This window comes from Vespa crabro, chromosome 10 (assembly GCF_910589235.1).
Source record: "Vespa crabro chromosome 10, iyVesCrab1.2, whole genome shotgun sequence".
NCBI lineage: Eukaryota > Metazoa > Arthropoda > Insecta > Hymenoptera > Vespidae > Vespa > Vespa crabro.
The window spans coordinates 8357453-8381968 of record NC_060964.1 but is presented as its reverse complement, the minus strand read 5'-3'; the positions used below and the strand labels follow the sequence as shown (position 1 = coordinate 8381968).

Here is a 24516-nt window from a genome sequence, read left to right as displayed (position 1 = left end):
TAATGAGTCCTTTTGTTTTACCCTATCTATTTCTGACGAAGGTTTTATGTATAAGACGTTCGCCAAGATATTTCATTTATTCTAATTTTTATAATTACGCACAGTTCATATAATATCGAATTATCTGTTCCGATATTTTTCGATTATTTTTGTTTTTTGTTTCTTTTTTTTTGTTCTTTTTTGTTTCATTTCCATTCCGCGTATTCGTATTATTATCATCGTGTGCACTTTGATAAACGAAGTTTGTCAAATTAATAAAAAAAAATCTATTCTATTAAGAATATTAAACGAAAAAAAAGAGGAAAAGGGAAATTATGCAACTTTGGAAACGTACGAAGTCATGCGATCATCGAGAGCCATGTACTTTGAACACCATTAATGAATACGACAATAATTGATGAATCGTGCTAGCTACGTCATGTTCGTAGCGTAGAGTATGACGAATCACTTAAACTCGTTGGACAAAAGTTGATTTCAGAGATAACGTATATTGTTGGTTCCATAAAAAATTCGATGAGTGGTAGTAATGCGTTCGAAGGAAATCTTTCATCGGATTAGTCGGCATAATAAGCAGGCATTTAAACATACATAAGAATTGATTGCAATATACAATATATAATAATAATTCTATATATATATATATATATATATATATTTATATATGTATATATGTATGTATAAGAAGCTGATCTAGACCATAATGTTTTATGCAATGCTTCGTTGATTAAGGAAAAATTAAATTTTTCAGAGATAAAGAATTGGTTTCGTATATCGTAAATAACAATTTGTTTAAAATCTTTCGGATGTAAGATTTATCGAATTCCTGATAAATCGATCGATTTAGAGTGTTATTTGATCACCACGTGACACGCTTTTTTAAATTCCGCCTTATCATACCGAATATTATTCTCTTGACATATTGGGTTTATACAATTTCTGGAACAATTGATTTCCTTTTCAATATCAATCAATCAGAAATTCTACGAAATAATATCGGCTTCTTTAAAATCAGCTATTTTATCTCGGTTAAGACGAATTATTGTTTTCAAGTCTTTCGAAATGACGTTTATTTCGATTGCGTCGTATTCGAAAATAAAATACTTTTTATTGGTTTGTTGCCAGGTTATCGTTTGATATATTAGGCATTGTTATCGTTCAAAATGATATATCTCTTTAATCGCTTTAATGGTAAAGTATCAATGATTTACAAATCGAAAATAATATACTTAGGGCAATGAAATCATGATTAATAAATTTATAACGAACATTGACAATTTCATTGTAAACAAAATATTTCTCTTCTATATATCATATTTATCGCATAAAATATGAAGAGATCGCTATTAGGATTACTCCTAACTACATCGTATGTGTATGTGCGTAGGTGCGCGCGTAAAAAAGGGCAAAACTTGGGAAAGAAAAAGAAAAAGGTAGAAAGAAGAAAATTTGTGTCGTTCCATGATTACGAAAGATATAAGATATTTGTAAATCGAATATCCATCGATAGTTTTCTTTGTGGCGTTTATAATGATGAATGGATTTGAAGGTAATCTTGGAGACAAATCAACAATCACGCAAAAATCAATTTCCTCCTTATCGATAAATCATCCTTTTTGAAACTTCTCAAGAGATGGGAAGGCCAACATACTCGAGATTGTTCCACCATAAGGAGACTTGGGTTAATCTTCCAGGGCAACTCTTCGAGTTGCGAGCTTATACCATAATCCTTGGATTTTGTCGATACTTTGACCGTGGCTGCCGCTAGAATGTACATCGAAAAGGGACGAACAAAAAAAAAAAAAAAGAACAGATTGTAGTTGAAACTTAAGCCGTATCGTTCTTTCGGCTTCTCCTATTTTTTCCTAATCGAACTTTGACTTCATTATTTGATATTAATCAAGTTTTATCTTTACAGCATAGAAACCAATCTTTCCCGTCTATTTGTTAAACTACCTAAAAAGATTAAATCATATTGAAATATCGAATTTCATAGGTGACTATTTAAGAACAAACTTTGAGAGCTTTTATTATCCTGTTGATGCAAGCCGGTGCTCGAAAATTGCGTTTGGATCGACGAACGCACGCACTCACGCACTCGTATGCGTTGTTGATTACTTATTAATGAGAGAATTCAAAACTGGACCATATGATTTTTCAATGATATATTTGAGTTTAATTTCATCTCTCAATAAGGGAAAGTAATATAACTCGGCAAGATTATATTTTTTTATTCCATCGTATTTTCACGTTTATTACTTTCGATGTATACGTAGAGTGCTCGGACGAAAAATTCACTCGAATTACACATCGAGTATAGCGTGAGCGGACGATTTAATCGACGATTAATTTGGAATGGAAACGAGGAAAACTGGTCCAAGCGGAAATTGAAAAAAATGAATGGCATCGGTTGGTATCTAACAACGTCTGCCAAGTTGTAAAGCCGATTCCTCCCTTTGTTCGCGAACCAGTCACGCAGAAAGAAACGTCGATATTTTACGTATGCGTATATATCGTATATAAGAAAATGTAGAATACCGTCTCTCCGTCTAGGATAAATAGCCTTTTAGTCGATCTTAAAATGATCGATAGGTAAAGTTAATGAAATTCTAGGAAGGAAAGGGGGTTGGCGCGAGAAATGTATTACAAGTCCGTTCGAATTGTAAAGGGAACCTAGAAGAAGAAGAAGAGGAAGAAGGAGGAAAAAAAGAAACGTTATCTTTCCGGTGGGGAGCAGAACGGGGAACAGAACGGACAGCACAACAGAGACGTTGACAATTTCAAGAGAAAACTTCCCCGAAAGCGTAGCTATCTCAGCTCGTTACTTCACGTTTCCGGTGCGAAGGCGGTGCGACGCGGCAAGTTTAAGAAAGCTCGCGCCTCCCGTCTTGTACTCAACTTCCGCGATATAATTTTCTCTTGCTTTAACAGAACTCGGACCGTGCTTCACGAGTTTTGTCAGATAAAGTAGCCGAGATAACCGACTGGGAACGCGTACAAGACAATTCTTGGCAGTAGCCAAGTGCCCATTCCCTTTTCCTATCCTATTTCTTCCCCTTACTTTTTGACTATTTATTTAACGCATTTAACGCGTTATTCTATGTGTCCCGTTGAATATAAGGGAAGAGATAATTCTGTTAAATAGAAGCACGTATATACACACACACACATATATATATATATATATATATATATATATATACATATATACATATACATGTATACATGTACATGTATACATATACATGTATACATATAAGGGGCACTGAGAAACGTGCATCGTGATCGGCATTGTTAAAGCTAATTAACGAATACCTTACGATCAAACAAGGGCCGAGTTTCTCGCGGGAAAGCAAGAAAATTATGCCTTCGACGTAGCTGAAAGTAGTAAGGAGGGGTCTAAGTGGAACCGAGCAAACGAACGAACCTAAGAGAAAGAAATACGAGAATTCTCGCTCTCGATTCTTCTCGTAGATGCTAGATAACTTTTCTCGACTACGCTCCTATCTTCTTTCACGCTGATCCCGACGACGAATGGGGTCGAAGCCGAAGTTTTTCGAGTTCGAACAGGCAACTTGCTACCGAGCCCCGTAACCGTGGTGGATTCCCTTTAGGTCTTCGCGAGAATTCAAAGTAACCGGACCTTTTTCATTCTGCGTTTTAATTAAACCCAGACGATACCAGGGAGCCCCTTGTTCTATTCGTTCAATGACCATTTCACTTCGTAACATGACATTCCCTTTTTTCTCTCAACGTTTAAAAAGAATTTCTTTCGAATTCGACATTTTAAATCGTTAACGCGTTAAACGAGGCTCGTATTATTTCAAATTCCTTGAAAAAAGAATTCTACAATCGTTTTAATTCGCCGATATAAAAGCTAATGATGAAAATTCTAATCCATCTCGAGGAGCTTCGTCGAGTTAAAGATACGTAGAAGAAGAGGAAAGAAGAAAAAAAAATATACACGTATACGTATATAAAAATACTCTTTTCGTTTTCCGTTTTTTCTCTTTCCTATCTACCTATCTATCCGTCTATCTCTCTGTCTTTTCAACCTCGGTCGTTTTCTTTCTTCTTTTGGCTCTTTTCCTTAACCCGGAACGTCGAGAAGTGGCGGCTCGCTAAGTCCAGATGGAAGAAAAATATTATTCGCTTGAATCCTTTTATCGGAAGATCTATTTTTCAGAGTTAATATCCTTCGGTCGGAGGGTTGTGGGTGGGCTCCGAGACGTGAAAGATCGTGAAAAGTGTGGGAAAAGTGAGCGGGGTAGGAGATAGGGGTGGAATCGATGTGGGAGAAAGACATTGCCAAGAGTGCGGAAGAAACGTAATGTCTATCTCTTAGACGTAACCTTCTGTGTCTGTATCTCTCTCTCTCTCTCTCTCTCTCTGTGTATGTGTGTAGACGTGAGCTCGAACGCGCTCAAAGATTATAAGCAATTACGAGGATAAGTCGCTGAGTTTTCGTTTCATTGCTCCTAAGAACGATTAAACGATCAATCATGAACGTTTAAACAAACTTTCGTTTTTTATAAGGCGTATAAGAGAACGCGTTCGTATTTAACCTATTGTTATCCCTCGTGAAAGCTATTTTACAAATCAATAGTTAACTTTAATAGCGTTATCGATCGTGTAATGTTTTTATAAAGAAATACACGTTGAAGAGTAAAAGTCTTTAATTCGTTCGAATAATTAAACAATCGGAGTGATTCTTTGCGAAAAATTTCATCGAAAGGCGTGAATTAAATTAGTAAAACGATAAGAACGATGAGAGAGAGAGAGAGGGGAGGGGGTCGGGGGAAGGAAACTATCGAGAGTGAGAAAGACGAGTAGAGGAAAAGAGAGAAGAGAAAAAGGTAAGGACTTTCAGATATTAAACTTTGGATGGTGTTATTCAACGCCTCTTTACTCGCTGGGGCAACGGCGAGTCTTGATACTTTTTCCCCTTGGCTTTATCCTGGCGCGTTTAAAAGTCAACGAAAAGGAAACGAAAGGGGAGAGATGAAAAAAAGATAGTAAAAGTGAGGAAAATCCTTTTTTGCTGGTAGACATGAATATGTACCGACAACATCGACCTTTGTCGTAAAGTCCATTGCCTACTTTCCCCTAATTTCTTGCTTTTGCGGTTTTTTTTTTTATATATATATATATATATATTATTTTTTCCCTTTTATTCTTTTATTTGTTTCCTTTCTTTTTCCCTCTTCTCTTTTTGTTCTTCTCGTCTGACGATTACTTTCTTCTGTCCCTTGGGAAGAAGGGACGAGGTTTCTGCTTCGAGGTATAACGAAAATCGGAATCCACCGTGTTACTTAAACCTGCACGTCTCTGGTGAAAAAAATAATAATAAAGGAAGGAAAAAAGAAAAAACAGGTTCGCTGATTCATCCCGTTTCGTGAATTAAGAATTTGACGATCTCTGCCCTATCTCGCTAGCCTCTTCGACAAAAGTGAAAGAAAATTGATCAGAGAAAACAGCGGCTGTTTTGTCTCGGCTACGAGCTGTCGCAGTGCCAATGCCGAAAGCTTCCACGAGAAATCCGATAAAGTCCGACCAGTGACAATTCCCATGACCGTCTCTTGAATTTTCCATGTCAATGTTCTGCATTCTGCAACCCCCGGCCAGCCCTGAACTTGCCTCGCGAAAATAGTCATACGATGGATACGAGATATTTTTTTATTCTTTCTATTCCTCTCCCTCTGCTTTTTTTTTTCATTTTTATATATCTCTCTCTCCCTCTCTTTTTTTATCGTCAGTCATGGAATTTTCAGCATACACGGAGACCAACGATTTCCGGAAGAGCGCTCTCTAATAACGAGATTTCCTTTTGCTGAAACCAATAACACCGCGTCCTCTGACCTGTAATTAAAGTTTAATTAGAAATGCGGGTATATCGTCCCGCGCGTTCTACACAAACGATTCCAAAAGCGTTCCTACTCATCCAGGAAACCTACTCCTAGTAGCACCCTTTTAGCGGTCTTCTGAGCACCACCAAGATCCGATTTTCGTCTTCGTTTAATAGTCGCCTAAACGTGCAAATCTGTTCATATTACGTGGTACATGATCGTTAAAGCCTCGAGAGTACTTAACGCGTGGTATAAACTATAGTTTCTCCAAGTTGTTCCGCTAAGGACTTGAAACTGTGACGAAGAGGACGAGAGAGAGAGAGAGAGAGAGAGAGAGAAAGTGGGTGAGCTGGGCTGAGGAGAGTAGGGAGAGAGTGAGAACGAGCGCGGTAAAATCTTATCATCGATATCCTTCGGGATTTCAAGTGCCAGGTAAACAGACTCGTATTTGAGATTTCCCATGCGGGGTTGACAGAGAGAGAGAAAGACGAAACGATAGCGAAAGAGAGCGAGAACGGATAAGAGTTGACGACAAGGAGGAGAGAATATGTGTATATACGTTTGAGAAAGAGAGAAAGCAGAGATGCTTGAGTGAATCGTATTCGTAGCTGGCTGAAAACGAATAAAACCAAACGAATGTCCCTCAAGAGTTCTTCGTTGGTAGAACTTTTGTTCGTAATGTTCAAAGTCCGAATCAAGCTCGAAATTACATCCACCGCGTTTCTTGTTACTACTACTACTTCTTCTTCTTCTTCTTCTTCTTCTTCTTCTTCTTCTTCCTCATCTCTCGCTCGATTCATTTGCTATAGATTAGCCGTCGACGTTATCCGCGCACGATCCGAAGGATAACGAAATAATTTTGGCAATGTTTTCTTTGAAAATGTTCGTTTAAAGCGATGGTGGTTGTACGGGAAGTTAACGAATGAAACGAAACGTGTATACAACTGTGACTAATCTACCAACAGGTTATCGAACATACGCTCGCAAAATATCCGATTTGTTTCGAACGACGATACCATTGATTAAAAGCTCGACGCGTTCTCTCTCTCTCTCTGTCTCGCTCTCCCGCGTTAATTTTCGCCGGAACTCGACTTGTATTTTTTAACAAGCAATATGGGAACCGTAATTCTGAAAAATTGCAGTCCATTTCCAGTCACGCATACCGCTGATTGAAAATAGATTGTTAACGAGTTTAATCGGTAAGCGAATTGTTGAATGTCGCTGCCACTAACTATCGAGTCACTTTTGTTTCATTTTTATTATTGATCATTGTTTTTATCGTAAAAAAAAATCACTATTGTACGTTCGAGCGTGCAAACTATCTACACTTTTTTCCGTTCTTTTGTCTTTTTTTTTTCCCCTTCGCATCAGCATTCCGACGGTTCGTTCTGTCCAAATTAATGGGGTTAATCGGACAAAGTAAAGATCGGTTCGCATGTTTACCGAGTGCATTGAAAATAACGTCGCGATTTATTCGAGTAAAGTCTTTTTAAGGCTATAACCCATCGAATCGACGATAATCTAACGGTATTAGGGAAAGTATTAACCTCGCAAATATGGTGTCCCAGAGAATCAAATACGCGATGGCGCATCTTTCGCGAAAGCAACACACTAGATTATTGGCACGTCCAAATTGGAGAAGACTTCGTAGAACGGACATGAACATAGTGGTAAGCTAAGGTTTGACGAATGTCATCGTTCACGAAACGATTACGAGGATGCAAGAATGTAAAATCGATCGATCAAACAGGTAGATCCAAATGCTATTTCTCGCGCGGCACTAAAGAGTAAGGCCTCGAAGCGCATCAAGATCATGGCCCGGCCAAAATATGTAACTAAGAAATACGACGTTCAGTAAGCGCGAAGCCGTTTAACTCGTCGCTTTTAAAGCCGACCCGGCAGCCTCTTACCTACGGCACTATCTTATAAAATGTATTTTTCATACAGAAGAGACTATCCACCACCGTACCAACGAGTTCATCCAAAGACACTCGCGGCGAAGTGTACCAGTCGTATTCGGGTTCTGGCAGTGCCGAAAATGCGGTGGGTTCGTACTTGGAATTTAAAATGCCGTGGCCCGTGCTCGCGCCCGTTCTATCTCATTATTCTCGCGGAGAATCCTCCTGGCAACGGAGAACGGCCTCGGCGTAATGTATAAATATATACGCATATATATATGTATACGTATGTATGTACGTATATATATATATGTGTGTGTGTGTAAGCGAGCGAGCGGACGCGCGCGTAGAAGTAAACGCTCTTACACAGAAACGCGAAATAAAATCCAATCGCGCTAGGGATCTAAGAACCGTGCAAAATCTCCGGCTTCGTTTTCCCACGAGCCAAGCTGCGCCAAAGCACTTTTCTAAAACTTATATAATCGAGATACGTAATCGAAGTACACGCGTCTAGATATCTATGTATTTATGCACACAATATATCCGAGATAGAAAATATAAAATTCGTATTTACGATATCACGTTGGATATTTCGGGAGAATTCAATCCATTAAACGATAAGTGCTGCTACGAGCGAAAACGTTCGTTTAATTTTATTTTTTTTTTTTTTTTTCTTTTTTTTTTCGATGAGAAAGCTTTCGACGTTCGTTTACTTTCGGTGATTCCTTGAAGCGACTGATGTTCGAGAACGATCGCATCGAACGATCGCTTTCGAATGAACTCATCAACGAAACGAAATTTATTCGTTAGATCGAATAAGAATCTTTTAACGATCGAATGGACCCGGGGACAGTATTCCGTCGCTAGGGAGACGGTAGTAGTAAAAGCCTGCACAAGTTTCCACTTTGCTCTCGTTCGCCCGTGGAAAAAGACTCGGAGTGATCGGACACGTTCCGTAGGAAAGAAGAATCGCACCATCTTTCGATCTCGACGTCGATCTCGATTTCACGAGAGGTCGAACCTAATCGGATTGTCCTCCGAACACTTGCCACTCGCGAGAGAGTAGTCCCGTATAAAGTCGGATTTAGATTCCTGAGTAACCTTTTACTCGACATTCGTACGTACATATACGGTATACGTAAATGTACACTCGCACATTCAGTTTACTCTTTGCAACGGTGTAAAACGAGTTACCCTTTCTTTGGCTTTTACCTTCTCCGTTTTCCTTTTCTCTCCTTTTATCAAAAGGGTTGCGTCATTTCCTTTGAATCTACGGTTCTTTGGATCGCTTGCTTCCGTCAAAGATAAAGGATGGGACCGATGTGATAATGAATCATTGCTCCTTCTCCCTCTCTCCCTCCCTCCCTCCCTCCCTCCCTTCCTCTGTTTCGAAAGATAGAATGAGAATTTGCCGTTTTGCGCGTTTCTACGTCGCTTTGATTTTCTCGACGACTGCCAATAGTTCCCGCGGCATCTTCCAAATTTGGTTCCTCGCAACCTGAATGTACTCGCTAATGACGACCAAAATTGCATCAAATTTTAGAAAGTTGAACGGCTCGTTGAACGACGAATCTCTTTTGTTTTTTGGAATTTCTCATTTTGTCGGCCGACAAAATGACGCACAGACTCGTTTTGAATATGAAATCTCTTTTTCAGCGTTGTAGAGCTTAGGATTCCCAAGCCTAGGAAACCACCTCCGAGGGACCACGATTGGAAACGACACAAAGAGATCATAGAGAAATTGGCGAAACCAAAAGTCATTCACAAGCCGAGACACGTAATGAGCACTTTTAACGAAAGCAATTTTAATCGCGAACAGGCTGTATCGCGATAGCTGACTAATATTATCCGAAATTATGCCAACGTATTGCGATACATCCTGGATAAACGTATCCGGCTAAATGAAATTTCGCTATCGAGATCAAGAGGAAAAGAAACGAAGATAGAGATTCGACACGTAATTGTAGGTCCCGAAGAAGAGATGGCGACCGGTCAGGATGAGGCGAATAAAAAAATTGGCTGTACCGGTGAGCCGTGAGATTCCGTTTGCCAGAGATCCCTTTTCGGTAGCACGACCCGCTCTAAGGTACAAGATCACCGAGCGTATAAAGGAGCTCGCCTATCGAAAAACCGAATTGGAATTTATTACGCCACGGAAACTAGGCGTAGTTTCGCGAGGAGCCTTGAAAGCAATTGGTATATCTATCATATGTATCATATAACCAGTCCGTCCTATTCAAAGAATCTTCTTTAGCTTTCGTCGATTAGGCACAAGAATTTTACTGCTCTATGCGGGAGATAATCACTGTTTCGTTACATTTTTTTCTCTTTTATATTTTTCTCTTTTTTTCTTTCTTTCTAACTTTTTCTTTTTTTTTTTTTTGCCTTCTTTTTCTCCCCCCTTCTATTAGCGCGCAGCCTCGACCGCGGCGAAGTCAAGAATTTTTTTCCTAACCAGTTTCCCGTACAAGCGTCGAAGGCCGCGTTTTCTCGGAACACGGCATGTGGGTCAGCCTTCATTTTCGCTCGGTTCATTCGAACTAAAAGATTGGTTTAAACACTTCTCGTCCGGAGGAAAAACGATTCCATTGACGCAAATACGCCGGTACGCCGTCGGGCTCGTGCCATTTTTTCTGGGCACAAAGACCGGAACGTTATCAAAGCGTTTACGGCTTGTAACTTAACGTATTTTCTGATACGAGATTCTGATCTTCGAGGTATTCGGTACGATAAAATTGAAATCGCATTAGAGGCTTTCGAAGAATAAAACGATAACATCGGCGGAATTCGTTTAATATCGCGATAACGTTTAGCCGTTTGATACTTCATATTTGGCCACGTCATATTACGAAATTCAATTTGAAATAGCCGATATTCGTCACGTACGGAAAACGAGAAATTATTTTACGAGAGAGGGAGAGAGAGAGAGAGAGAGAGAGAGAGCGCGAGACTGGTATTAAGAAGAGTAGCGTTCGCGTACGAAGCAATTTCACAGCTATTAGCTACCTTACACCATCTTCCTTTCCCCAAATACAAGGTGAGCCTGATTAAACGTGTCTTATTCTATTGGCCAAGGAGGATGCCGTCGTTCTATTCGTCGAGCTATTCACAGTACAGCCGGCATTGAATTCATTTTCTTTCGAGTCATTTGTCGGGGATGCTTTAAAAGGGCGCATTAGTGCGACAGAATGCATGCTCCTTAATTTCGCAGCTTCCCCGAGGACGTTAATCCTGGCGAAGCCCGCGGTACGTCCCGCTGGAATGGAAACGGATCTCAGGGAGGACGCCTTCACCGTCTCTCCGGCCGCTTTGAAAGCGAGATGCTCGAGACGATTGAAAAAGCTCGCAAGGCCGAAGAATTACAAGCATAAGGGATATTGATTGCCTCTTATAGTGTACTACTATTTTTACTGTCCCGTCCTGTAACTGTCTCACCAGAGAAACTAGATCCTCTCTTTTTCTCTATTCGCCTTACGTATCAATTTAATGTTTCTGATGTTCGTTAGTCCGACACGCCGAAGAGGTTTAATAATAAATTCATCTAATTACGAGAAGAATCCGTAAATTAATTCGTAATTACTAAGACCTGCGTCTACTCGACTTCATACGATCGGACCCTTTATCGTATACATAGATTCTAATTAGTAGACATCTCTTCTCTTAGAATACTTTTCGGATCTGTGCATAATACTTGGAGAACCTTTACGAAAAAACGGATTATATCGAGCGGATTAAAAATTGCACATTCCTTTTTCTCCAATTCCTTTCATCGTACATACCGCGACTATTCGCTAAACTCGCTTTTCGTACGAACAAACTCAATTAATTAAATTCTCGTACGAGCGATCGCGCGGATCTTGCTTCTTCTTGTTCCATCTCTTAGAAATTCATCCTAAGCAATGACTAACCCCTTCGAGAAGTTTCAGTTTCAATCATTTTAATTTCTAACTGCTAACAAGGCTCCAGTTATCAAAAATATTGAGAGTTCCCGGAGAGTTTGCGAAGAGACAAAAGCCAATTTTAAAGAGTCGAATCTCCGTTGACTTTGCTGTTTCCGAGGCTCGAATCCGAACTGAACTTTATTATTATACAATGAGTTATGAATTCTTCCAACGAGTAAGGCTAAAGTTAGTAACGAAGACGGACGGTAAGTTCTTGATCTTTCTTCTTAGCTCGGTTAAATGATAGAAGTAGTAACAGTATTGGACGAAATAAAATGAGTAGGACGGCAGGACTCTATAGCAACAGACGCTGTTTATAACGGATCAATGTTTCTCAGTATGCCAAGTCTAACGACTTTGCTACGTGTCACGTAACATTGCCGATAGAAATTTCATCGAAAAGAGATTGCGACTTTTATTTTCTATTTACCGAGTAAGAAATATTTAGTGTCTAATTTTGACAAAAAAATTTGCAAAGCTGCCCCTTACATAATTATTCTCTTGTTTGTTTTCTTTAATAGAAACCATTGACCTAGTGACTTGCGGCATCATTGTTAAGCTCGACCAACGATTATTGATCATGCCCTTTCAATCAAATTTACGGTACACAATGAAATATTTTCTATTTAGCGTGGCGCTTGATTAAATGAAATCTTCATTATATACTAGGCGAAATATTCACGAGTTTCTCTTTTTTTAATAAGCGTACGTACGATATTTAAAATATTGACAGAGAGAGAGAGAGAGAGAGAGAGAGAGAGCTGATCGTAAAATTTATATTATCTCGATTCGAATGCACTGGGCATATGTAAAATTACCGAGTGACGCAGTTAGAATTCATTGTGCATTTTATATCGTGTTCATTGATTTTAATTAGCAATTTAACGAAACTCGAAACACAATCATTTTGTAACGACGTCGCGCGAAATAGAAGTCGTTTCAAATTCTATTTACTGAGCGATACTGTCGATATAATTGCATATACTTTTTTTCCCCCCCCCATACCCAAAGATCCTCGAGAGAAAAGGCAAAGTACGAGTGGCGAAAAAGATACATAAATCTTTACCTTGAATTAATTGCCTGAAATATTTGAATTTATGGCGTGCCAATTCCATAATAAATTCTATACGTCAAATGGATTTCTGACGATCATGCCATATGTCGTGCGACGTCATAATACGCGTTAGTACAACTCGGTCGTTGTTTGACGTTGGACTTTGGAGAGATGGAATTGCAAGGAAAACGCATGTATGCGCGCATAAGGATGACAGAATGTGTGTAATACGGAGAGTAGACCAAGCGGGTTAGAGAGAGAGAGAGAGAGAGAGGAAGGATTCGAAGGTAGGAGCACAAGCAGAGCCTTCGCAAATACTCTCTCGCGTAGCGACCTCTCGCCGAATGGAATATAAATGGAAAGGGTCGACTAAGCTTTCGCGAATTCCTCTTGCAATTCCGTCCACGTCCGAACACTCCTACGCTCTGCTGTCGCCGGCGAACAGAGAAATCTACCTACCTATCTCTACCTATGCCTCCTCCCGGATCTTCCCTTTCGTCTTTTGTTCCTTTCTTTCGTTCCATCTTATTTAAACTTTCTCGCTTATATCTCGCTTTGGCCGTATCAATCGCTAATATTATATCATGATAAAATTAAGATAAAGAGCGAAAATTCAACGATATTAGGCCATCGTCATCGTCGTAGCATATTTTCGTTCGATCCCATCTTCTTGTTTGTACAATCGACCTTCAGATAACGTTAAAAGAATCACGTTTATGTATAGAATTATATCGAAATCTCATTGACCTAAATTTCACAGCTACTCGACTACTACAGTTAATCAGTTATCGCGTAAAAAGTAGAAGAATATATGGGCTAGCGATAGTTCTTCTTGCTATTCGCCTCACGAATGAGTTTTTGCTTCGGAAAGCTTTTTAACTAGACGAATCGACGAGCGTAACGAAGCCCCCAAAAGCGAGACGACGATGCCGAGTCTTTTATTTTTTTCTCCGTCCGCCCACCCACCCTCATTCTCTTTGCTCGGTGTTTCAACAACAACAGACCGTCCGACTTTTGCACGTGTTCTATAATTTCGGAATAGCTCGAAAGCATTGTTGTCATTTCGCTTTACGCATGAACGTGCTCGGTGCCGTAGGCTTCTATCGTTTCAAGAAAAGCAACCCATAAATTGTGCAGTCAAATCCAACGATCGAGTTGATGCTTGGAGTCAGTGGGAGATCGATCGCTTCAAAAAACATCTCGATGATTTACAATCGAAATAAATAATCATTTCTTCGAGATTGTTACGTAAACGTGCCGTTTCAATACTGAATTACATTTTATTCGTAACCGAAGACGAAAAGAGTTCCCCTCGGAACACAATTAATTTTGTCGCGAGGAGTTCGTTTAACGGTATATACGCATTACGAGAACAACGTGCAATTTTCGGGAAAGTTACGTCGCTAACGAATACGTGTGCGATGTTCGATCGTACGATCGCGTCTCAACTCCGTTCACCGATGTGTTATAAAGCTCTGAAAGGTTACGGCTCGAAATCCGAGCGAACGAGAGTCGAGTTTCTCGTTATTGGAAATTGGAAAATCGCCTCTGATGCTCCTTCTCCGTTCGATCCTTTGCGGTCTTTGAAATCTTTCGCGCTTGCTTTTCTACGCCTCGTATCTTTTGAAAAGATACCAAAAATAATATGTATTTCCTTATCGTTTCACCTTATCGTTACACGTTTCTACCTTAAAGTTTAATCTACATCTTTTCTTTAAGTGTAATAATTCCGATCGATGTAAACAAGAAGGAATTTAATTAATTCGTAATCGTTAATGAGTATGATTATCGTTTATTATATCGTTCTACCGTCCAATCGACTCGCAACGAGTATATAATAATCAATTGATATGATCGATCGATCGATTGATCGATCGATCGATCTAAAAATAAAAATGTCCTAAATGTCGAAACACGTCGTAAATGCTATATCCCTAACTGGATGACTAAACAAAATAAAAAACAAAAAAAGAAAAACAAAAAAAAAACTAGGAGAAATAGTGAGCGTCGATATAACTCGGATTACTTTCGACGATTAATCGTTCGCGAGAAAAAGCATCGTTATGAAAAATTGCCAGTCGACTAATATAGTTCGTCAGATCGCAAGCTCCTGGATTAAGGAAATCTTCTTCCTTTGCTTTTTTCTTTTTTTTTTCCTTCTTTCCTTTTTTCCTCTCTCTCTCTCTCTCTCTCTCTCTCTCTCCCTTTTTTTCGAAATAAAACTCGAAAGTATAGCTCGTCGGATTATCGCAGGATTAGCCGAACTAAATTCGTAGCATGAAACGCTCGCGATCTTTTTCAAGGAGATTCGTGCTAGAAGGAATCGGAGAAAGATATCGTTTGGCGAGCGCGTTATAGCGATCAGAATAAAGGTGAAAACTTTTTGTTACACGTTTATGGCTTCTAAGGGTTTTCTTCGAATAGCCGAGAAATGCCACGTTGCTCGAACATGCTACTTTCTACTATATAGGGGCTGAGGGATTTAAATGAGAACGTCAAAATATCTTGCTTACTCCTGAAAACTAAGAGAACGTATAAAAGAATCGAACGATTCTCGAAGCGAAGATACTGCATTATTTATTCTCTATGTTGATCTAATCTATCGTTAATATCGTACGCTCCTTTTCTATTTTTCTTTTTCCCCCTTTATTTGCGCGCGTACGTGTTTATAAAGTATTTTGAAGAGATCTTACGAGCTAACGCAATATCTATACAATCTCGAAAACTTATAGTCCAAAGTTGAAGCGCGATTTCATATGAATTCAGCGAAAACGAATCCGAGGTGCTATCTCAACGCTTTCATATTTATTCCAAGTATACGTATGAGCTTTCGCACATTGAAGAGATCCTTGTCACCTTCTTTAACGTCGACGTTTTCTCCACTTCTTTCCTCTCTCTCTCTCTCTCTCTCTCTCCTCTCTTTGTGCGCATCTTCAAAGTTTGCGCCGTTATCGTCGCTCTCTGATGAAACGTGGAACGATGATGTAGTTTACAAGGGCGCACTCGTGCAATACCTATGCCTCGTGCTATATCGTGTCTGTCAGAAATAGGCTAGAACAATGGAGACGATGTAAAGACCAAAGAAAAAAGAAAAAGAAAGAACAAAAATAATGATATGCATCAAAATCAAGCGAAGAGGTCTCTTTGGAATACATACTCTCGTGTACGCGTTACGTATCTAAGAGCAGAAGGTACATAAATATATCAAGGTACTTTACAGAAGCGATCGTTAGATCGGTTTATGTACGTGCAAGATATATACATCGTAGAATATGTTCCGAAACCTAAGTGTCAATCATTTCTATCTTCTCTAATACGTAACCGAACTATAGGGAGCTTTATCAGAGACATGTAGTTCAAAGTTGGCAAGTTTTACAGTCCAACGAACTCAGCTTATAGCTTTTAGAATAGTATAAATCGGACGATAAGAAAAATTCGACCTTAGAGAACCGTAATCAATATTAGAATAATCGATTGCTGCATTTCGCTATCGTCGAATTGCAAAATGCTTTCTATGGAATCGTATGCTTTCGCAAATACGCACATGTGTCGACTTTTTTCGATCGATCTGTCTCGTTTAAAGAAGAAAAAAAAACACACACACAAAAAAAAAAGAAAAAAACAGAAAGAGAGAGAAAGAGAAAGGAAAAAGGATATAGAACTATGCTCACGTTGAAAGATACTATATCGGTCAAAGGTTTCACTTATAAACGACGACACGTAATTTCGCTAATATTATAGATATATAGTGACGCGGGCGAGTTTTCTATCATGCGAAAAGATTCGACGACACATATCAATCGAATTAACGAATAAAACTATAAACGAAAAGTTCAAACCTATGAATTTTCGAGTGAAATTTCGTTTGATAAAGTTTCCATTACAAGTTTTCACGATGAAAAAGGCGTATTAAAATTTATGAAAGTAAGCCGATTATTTCGAATGTTTAAATCGATATTTATATTTTGACGGGTTCGCACCGAGTGGCTTATTTAATCCGAACCATCGTCGGAAATTTCCATGAATCATTAGATACTCTCTCTAGTAATAACTCGTTACTCGAGCTTTCATTACGAAAGCCTGCCAGCCTCCCACGTTGGATCATCCGGCTATCCGTGAAATTAGCTGACCGATATAGCTTTTCTATCCCTTTAATAATCCTTTACGATCGTATGACAGTTTGCCATGAGCCTCTCTTTCTCTTTTTTTACTTTCTTTTCCTTTCGCACTTCTCCGCCGGCCCCCCGCCCCCCCACTCCATTTTCAACTGGCGATTTATGGCGCTGACATTGTTCAGAACTTTTGCCATCAGAACCTTTACTTGTTTCCTCGCGTTATACACCTACGTTCACGAGCTCTACGTACCACGTGTGCTCCCATACATATGCACATAATTTGTCCACGCGATACTGCAACTTTTTCTCTCTCTCTCTCTCTCTGGCGCGCGCACACACACACGCAGAAGATACGCATTTCAGCCCGATTCTCACTTTGTGTACGTATACAGTGTCGTATTTGTGTTGAGAAAAATTTAAGGGACATGATACAGCACAGTAACCCAAGGCAGAATTATTAGAAAACGGCCGACTGCAACGCGGAACGTAATTTTCTATTCGAATGGAGCCGAGAAATAAGAGAGATTTGATCGTTTTCAAAGCGAACACTTGGTTCCACCTCTTTCCTCCCGTCACCATCTCTACTACACTTTATTAGCAGCCTTTTTGTTCCCTCGTCGAGCCGAGCGACACTCCCTCGCGACTTTATGATTCCCATCGATATTCCTTGTCACTTCGTCGTCGATCGTCAATCATGGCTGCCCGTTTCATACCGTCCATTCTCTTTTTCCGTTTTGCTCTAAATACATAGATACATCGTACCCTTTTAATTACCAAAGAGTCAAGATTTTTCTTCTACTCGATGGATTATTATTCACTCGTTACCAATCGAATCGATCGTTGCTAATGATCAATTATTTTGCTAATTTCGAGATAGTACAATTTAGCATGTATACGATCTCGTTGATTCGAATAGGGGATAGACCGAGGAAATTTAACAGAGGGCCAATGTCCCGTGCAAAGGATTAACGACGCACCATTTGACGTGAAAAATATTACGGACACCTAAGGGTGCGCGAGTGAGCCAGCTTAGCCAGCCAACCAGACAGCCTGCTAAATTCCGCGGCTGAAAGTTTCGCGCGATCGCACGGGAACGGCTCTCTAATAACTTTAATATCCAATTTCAGATATTGCGCCGAAAGTTTATTCCAAAGGTACGACGACGAATACTTGAGAGAGGAAAGGAGGAAGAGGAAGCTCGGGTTTAAGAGCCGAGAGAAACGAACGAAGTATAAAAGAAAGTATTAAAGGGCGAGAATGTCGTTTCCAAATCGATAGGCTAAAAATCCGTTGGAAAATGGAGACAAAAACGAGGAGAGGGGGGAGGGGGTAGGAAGAGAAAAAGACGGTAGATTAAGCTCGATAGTGACGTCGAACAGATGGTAAATTATTAACACGACATCGACGTTCCATAAGAGCCGTATCTAATTAATGACGACGAAATATTCATAGAGACGAGTAGTCGTAGCAGTGCGATACGATAATTAATTTCAACACTTTGTGGCGTGACAGTTTGAGCTGAAGCATTTTCCATCGCAGGCAATTATAGCACTCGTCAAGGAGAGTAGGAGATATCCCGAGGTTAATTGGAAAAAATGGCGGAAGCTTTGTAGCGACTTCGAGGCTAGGGAACGAAATCGGACAGCTCGTAGAAAAGGGCGGAAGACGAGTTAAGGACGAAGGACTCGGCCGTACTCCTCGGTTAACCGGACGTGTGTAGTACGTGCCGTAACTCCCACCTCTCTTCGCTTTTCAATTTGTCCCTCACGAAATGCCGCCATTTGTCTTTATTTTCCCTTAAGCCGAGCCTCCTCCGACTTATCGTTATCGGACATGGCACGCGAGCTCGGTTTCCTCAGGAAACCACATTCCCTTCCGCGCGGATTCAATCTCACGAAACAATCTGCTTTCGCTTCCCGACGCTTACGGAGTTAGAAAATGGAGAGGGAGAAAAGGGCGGAATGCATAATTCCTTGTACCGTCTTTCCGTTGTCAAGTTCGCGAGTTCGCTTCATTAAAATATATCCTCAGTTTCGTTGGTCCAAACAAGAGAAGTATCGAGTTTCCTCATCTCGATATGTATTTATCTAATCTCGAATGGAACGTGAAACAATGAGTTCCAAGCGTAACGATCAATGAAAAATTCGTTTCGTTGAGCATACCCGGAAAGCATATTTCGTATTACATTGTTAGCACGTCTTCTAGAATTTCCAGTAAACGCGTATGCAAATCCCTTTTCGTAAGCTTCTTTCGAAAATGTTTGCGCTAACTAGTGCGAGAGTATGAAGGTTTTACTCGATGAAAACGGCCAAATTAGTTGGAATATATGGATAGAAATTGAAGAAGTCGCAGTTGGAAATTTATCGTAGAGAAAACCTCTATCATCGAAGTTCCGAACTCGCCATTTAGCGGCTACCGTAAATACATATCGACGACGACGACGACGATGATGATGATGATGATGATGATGATGATGATGATGGTAGCGAATGCGCGAGAAAGCCGCGACCCTTGAAAAGCAAGCTTGCTACTCCTGTTTGCCGTTCGCTGAAAGGACGCTGCGCTCTCGGTCTGTCTGCTGGCGCGTTTCAGAAACGCCCCCGACTACGCTATCGAGAAAATTTAATCGTGATGCTGGCCGCGGTAATACGAGTTAATGGATAATAATCTAATATAGGCTCGCGCGCGGTACAGACTTTCGCGAACCATGGCTGGTTACGCGATTGGAGTTTCAAGTGCTACCTGCTTTACAGAGAGCTTCGAGTGTGTTTGCCAGCGGAAGAGGAGAGGCTGAAAGAGGAGAGAGGAGAAAGAGGAAGATATATATATATATAGAGAGAGAGAGAGAGAGAGAGAGAACCATCGGTACGACACGCATCGGCTTGGATCCATCCTCCACCGATCGTGCTTTATTTACAAGCTCGCTTACAAATAGAGCACCGTTAAAAGATATCGATCCTCGTTCTGCAGTCTTTCGATCCTCATTCGCTTCTCGCTTCGTCGAGCTTTCTGAGAGCTTTCTATCGATACGATATCGATGCGATCCATAAATTAAAACGTTATTCCTCTCTCGAACTTTGTCGATATCATCGTCGCCACCGCCATCGCTAGAATAGTTTTCTCTTAGATTATGAAATATATAAAAAAGGAGTTTCGACTCTTTGGCCTAGCCTTTAACTTAGTGTAATCTAGTGTGAACGTTACACTACGATTTTTAGTATTCCAACGTAAGATATTAGAGAATTCTTAACATAAGGTATCTTTTTTTTTTCGCGCGAATAAAAACTAGGACAAAATCATAGGAACTCCGTGCAGATTGTACGGAATGCAGTTTTTTTTTCGCGAAAAAGAACGCGAATTTGCGGGTAAAACGGTCGAGCCAGGGAAATGCATAAATCTGAGTGAAAAAAAGGTGGTGGCTTTAAAGTTCCCAATCTGACAAAGACGAATCACGTTGTCTGTACGCGCGAAATCGGAATACACGGGAATACCGCGACAAGGCAGACCGTCATAAGCATGAGTGATCGCCGAGGGACGTGCCGTTCATTCCGGAAGCCCGTCTTATTCTCGACAACTGAAACCATTCTCATCCCCCTTTTCTTGCGTATATTCCCTTGATAGTTTCGCATCGCAAACTAAAACTATTTGTTCTCGCGTAGACGAGCTCATCGCCGACGGAAGAGAACACGCCTTCTCCTCGATCGCGTGTTTCTTAATATATACGTACGAGTTTCGTATCAACCCCTAGTAATCCTAGGTATGGCCAGTTTTAGCCATTTTCACGGTTTTCTTCTTCTAGCCAGCTATAGAAAGAAATATCTATTTACGATAAGCCGACAATATTTTTCGAAAGATCTTTTAACGAATAAAATTTAATTACAATCTCTAGGCCCTAGTTCACGCCCTAGTTCACGCTCGTGTACCGATTATACGGAGGAAAAAGGAAAAACGGGAAAAAGAATAGAAAAAAAGAAAAAAGAAAAAAAGCTTTTTCGGTGTCTGCATCGAAAAATTTCCGTAAAGCTGTGCACGGCCGTATTCCATTTTCAATGCTGCGGTATCAGAGATAATTTACATGGAAATGAGGATCGGCATTGATTTTACGTCGAATCCAGTAACGGAAACTTAGCCGGTGATAGATTGTGCCGTTACCTGACGTCGGTGACGCTTTCTTACGAAGAAGACGAAGAGGATGTTCTTCGATATGCGTTCTCAATCGATTTTGGGTCGCGGCTAGAAACGATTCGAGAATTCTACGAAATGCGGCCAATCTATGTTTCATTTCTTATTCTCTTATCGGATCGCTTGCACTCGCAATCTATAGAGATTAAAAGGGCATTAATAAATTCGATCGTACGATAGATTTTATCCGTAATAATATAATAGATTATATACTTCTATCGTTTACGGATATTATTTTACATCGTAAAACTATCTGTTGTTATTAACGTAATGCAGATCTTACAATAAAACTAATTATGGATTGTCTAAATCTATGATAACGTACGGCTTCTTATTATTTCGTCTTTCAAATGGGTAATATCCTTTTAACTAGAAAAAACTGGGTCTTCATCAAAATAACGATAAAATATCGAATAGATAAAAATCGTTCAAGTACATATTACGGATTTCCTCTTGTTGTCCAATCAGAAACATTGAAAGTGATGCGATAAAACTTTGACGGTGTAAATGATGATACGTAATAAAGATTAACTGAAAACTGGCTCGTGATTTTTAATAAGTCATTCAAAGTACATATAAGTATTTTCGTTAGTTGAGCTTTGTCTTTCTGAGAACTCACGTAGAATAGCAAGGAATTTAATCAACGATACTTAACCTACAACGTCGACGGTAAACGTATTACCGTTTCGGGAAACTCGTACAGATAACGTACGGTAATTGGTAAGAACGTACAGTGATGGGAGAATCAGTTGGGGAAGAGAAAGACGAGGGGAGAGAGAGAGAGAGAGAGAGAGAGAGAGAGAGAGAGAGAGAGAGAGAGAGAGAGAGAGTAAACCATTGTTTCCCAGCCGTTTTCGAAGCTTTGAAGAAAGTTCGAGCGTAGAATCGTAAGCAAAGGAGGAACTTTCTCTATGAACAACTCAACGATCGAGCCCGTAAATATTTGGGTTGGCGGCGTACCCTGCGATTTCCTGGCGGGCATCACGAAGAACATGGCAGATAGTAGGATGGCTTTTGCCCATATTGTCACCGCATGGTACGACGTCGAAATTGCACCATTAATTTTACGAGCGAGCCGCCACGCATTTTCCTCTAATTTTCAGCCGGGTCATTAAGGCGCGGCTTATATTTCTTGTAATCGTATTATCGAAAAATCTATGACCCCGTGTAGAATCAATGATAGTGCTGATATTATCGCCGGCACAATCTCCGTTAATTTGTCTGACCGTTCAAGCGGACTCCCAAGCTTTGCTTTTATCAACGCGATCGAAATGCGTCCAACATTGGTTGCTCTTTCTCTCTCTCTCTCTCTCTCTCTCTCTCTCTCTCTCTCTCTCTCTCTCTTTCTCTGCTCTTTACGAAATGATACACGATTTGATCGTTGTTTCCTACTTTTACAACTTGCACTTCCTATCTATTTTTTTTCCATTGATTTTATTTTTACGTTATAAAAAAGAGAGAAAGAGAGAGAGAGAGAGAGAGAGACAGAGAGAACATGAAACGTTCGCGAAATAACGTCGAGTCGTACGGAGATAGATTAAAATTCAGTTCGACCAGTTTTGATGCATCGTCCATCAAAACGATTGCGTATATATAGTCGGCCGCACGTTCTATCGAGATTATATATTTCGTGCGTTTGACTCGACATCTGATTTCCGTTTCTTATTGACGGCGATTGTTATTTCAAAACATTTTTCCACTCGAATACCCGGCTTATAAATCGCTATATTTTATCGATAAACAATTTTACTTTATTCCGAGAAACTATCGATGTAACTATGCTAAAAGAAGAAACTTGTACTTTTAGAGCTGTTATCGGTATTATCTCGAGATTTCGTACCGTTCTTTTTCGTACTCTTACTCATCTACGAGAGTCGTTTTAAGTAATCTTCAACCGTGCCAAAAAAAAAAGAAAAGAAAAAACAAAAAAATATTATTCGTTCAATGAAGTATAATTTTCTCGTTGCCCGGTCTCATATTCTTTTCATCTCGTATCATCTCTTCTCGTCACTTTTTGTCGAAGAAAGTTAAAAACTCTTAGGTAACTCGAAATAATATTCCAAGATTCTTGGATAAACGTACGTGCGAGGAAAGTAAAGGAAAGGAAAAGAGGTCTCTTTTTTTCTTGGTTTTTCTTTCCTTTTTTTTTTTTTTTTTTTTTTTTTTTTTTTCAATAGCTTTCATCGAATCGTTATCATTTTTAGCGTAATAGAGATCAGCTCGTTTCTCGTCTACCTCATAGCAGCCACGTTTCCATTATTCTTCGGTCTAGCATGTCGTGTCCCGATAACTCCGATGAATATCTATAAAAATATCGGGCGTGTTTCCAAAACTTTAAATCGCCGACTATTATTCCGACGAGGAGAAGACGAGCCAAAGTTGAAAGTTTTTCGATAAATCATTCGTCGAAGAGTCCGAAAGGAAGGTATATGGCTCGGTCACGTCGCCAACGGCGTTTGGTGCTAGTACGGAAAGTTACGAAACTAATAAATATTAATATTAGATAGTTACTTCATAGGTATAATCGATCGGGACTTCAACGGGGGGTTCATTGTATTTCAAACATAAAGGAATAATGTCATATGAAATATCGCAAAGTAAAGAGAGCAACGTACGAAATAGTTTTCGAGAGTAACTTTTAAACGTTCGGACCTCAACGATTTTACGAACACGAATTTCAAGAGTGAAAGTACGTAGCGTCTCTTGTCGATCTTGTTCGCGTAATAACAGGAAAATATGTGTATTAGGGTCGCGCTCGTATGGAGAAGAGGATAAAAGGACACCTGCTCTACGTTGCTCGGTAACACCAGAAGGTCTCTACGGGTCGTCGCTAAGGTTGAAGCTGGAGAAATACGCAGAGAGGAATAGAGGAACAGACACACACACACACACACACACACAGAGAGAGAGAGAGAGAGAGAGAGAGAGAGACAGGGAATTTCGTTTTCATTCGTAGTAAAGACCGAACACGCAGCACCACGCGTATATGTGAGAATTTTCGAAAACGTAGTACGAGTAATTGTCACGTTCCACATCCCAGAGGCACTGAAAGGCGGAATGTACGCTTTGCCCCATACGTTGTATGATAGTCACTTGTACCACTATTTTACATCTGCGAAGAGAGAACGGAGAAACGAAATGTATATATAAGTATACGTAAACTAGAAACTAACGACGTCTTTTCGTCTCCTTTAGAGTCTTTTCGGCTCCTCTATTCATATTTATTCGTATTTTATACCTATCGTAATCTCTCTTGTTGATCGCTTTGAAGACATCGTTGGAAATCTCCATAGATAACTTGGAGGCATTATCCGACTGATAGAACGAGAAGAGTGATAATTTATTTTCCATTACGGTAGAAACGATATTGTCGACCGTCTCGACGCAGAAAGATCTGAAGGGTTCCAGGCGATACGTGTTTTGATATTTTGGTATCTGTTTGTATACAAAACAAGAAACATTTCGATTGCTTCCCATCTTGTT

The 24516-nt window shown here is 39.9% G+C and overlaps 2 protein-coding genes across 6 annotated transcripts in view; both read right to left on the bottom strand.

The window, feature by feature from the left end:
• Positions 1–338: 338 nt before the first annotated feature.
• LOC124427763 (dynein light chain Tctex-type protein 2B-like) lies at positions 339–24510 on the bottom strand. Its single transcript, XM_046971087.1, has 3 exons — positions 24272–24510; positions 23934–24145; positions 339–12443 (listed from the first exon to the last, which is right to left on the bottom strand). Exons 1-2 carry the CDS (start codon positions 24508–24510, stop codon positions 23980–23982), a joined length of 405 nt encoding a protein of 134 aa, XP_046827043.1. The 3' UTR covers positions 339–12443; positions 23934–23979.
• LOC124427758 (zwei Ig domain protein zig-8-like) overlaps positions 339–24516 on the bottom strand; it is a 30251-nt gene continuing 6073 nt past the window's right edge. Inside the window, exon 7 of one of the 5 annotated variants that reach the window (XM_046971081.1) lies at positions 339–4118. In XM_046971081.1, coding sequence (XP_046827037.1) covers positions 4088–4118 — 31 coding nt within the window. In that variant the 3' untranslated portion in view covers positions 339–4087. The other 4 variants (XM_046971082.1, XM_046971078.1, XM_046971080.1 and 1 more) reach the window with 4 other exon arrangements.

Excerpts from the sequence above, each read along its gene's own strand:
- LOC124427763 (XM_046971087.1), bottom strand. The coding sequence starts at position 24,510 with ATGGGAAGCAATCGAAATGTTTCTTGTTTTGTATACAAACAGATACCA. Across the intron at positions 24,146-24,271 it reads AACAAGAGAGATTACGATAG|ATGTAAAATAGTGGTACAAG; the intron begins GTATAAAATACG and ends CTCTCTTCGCAG.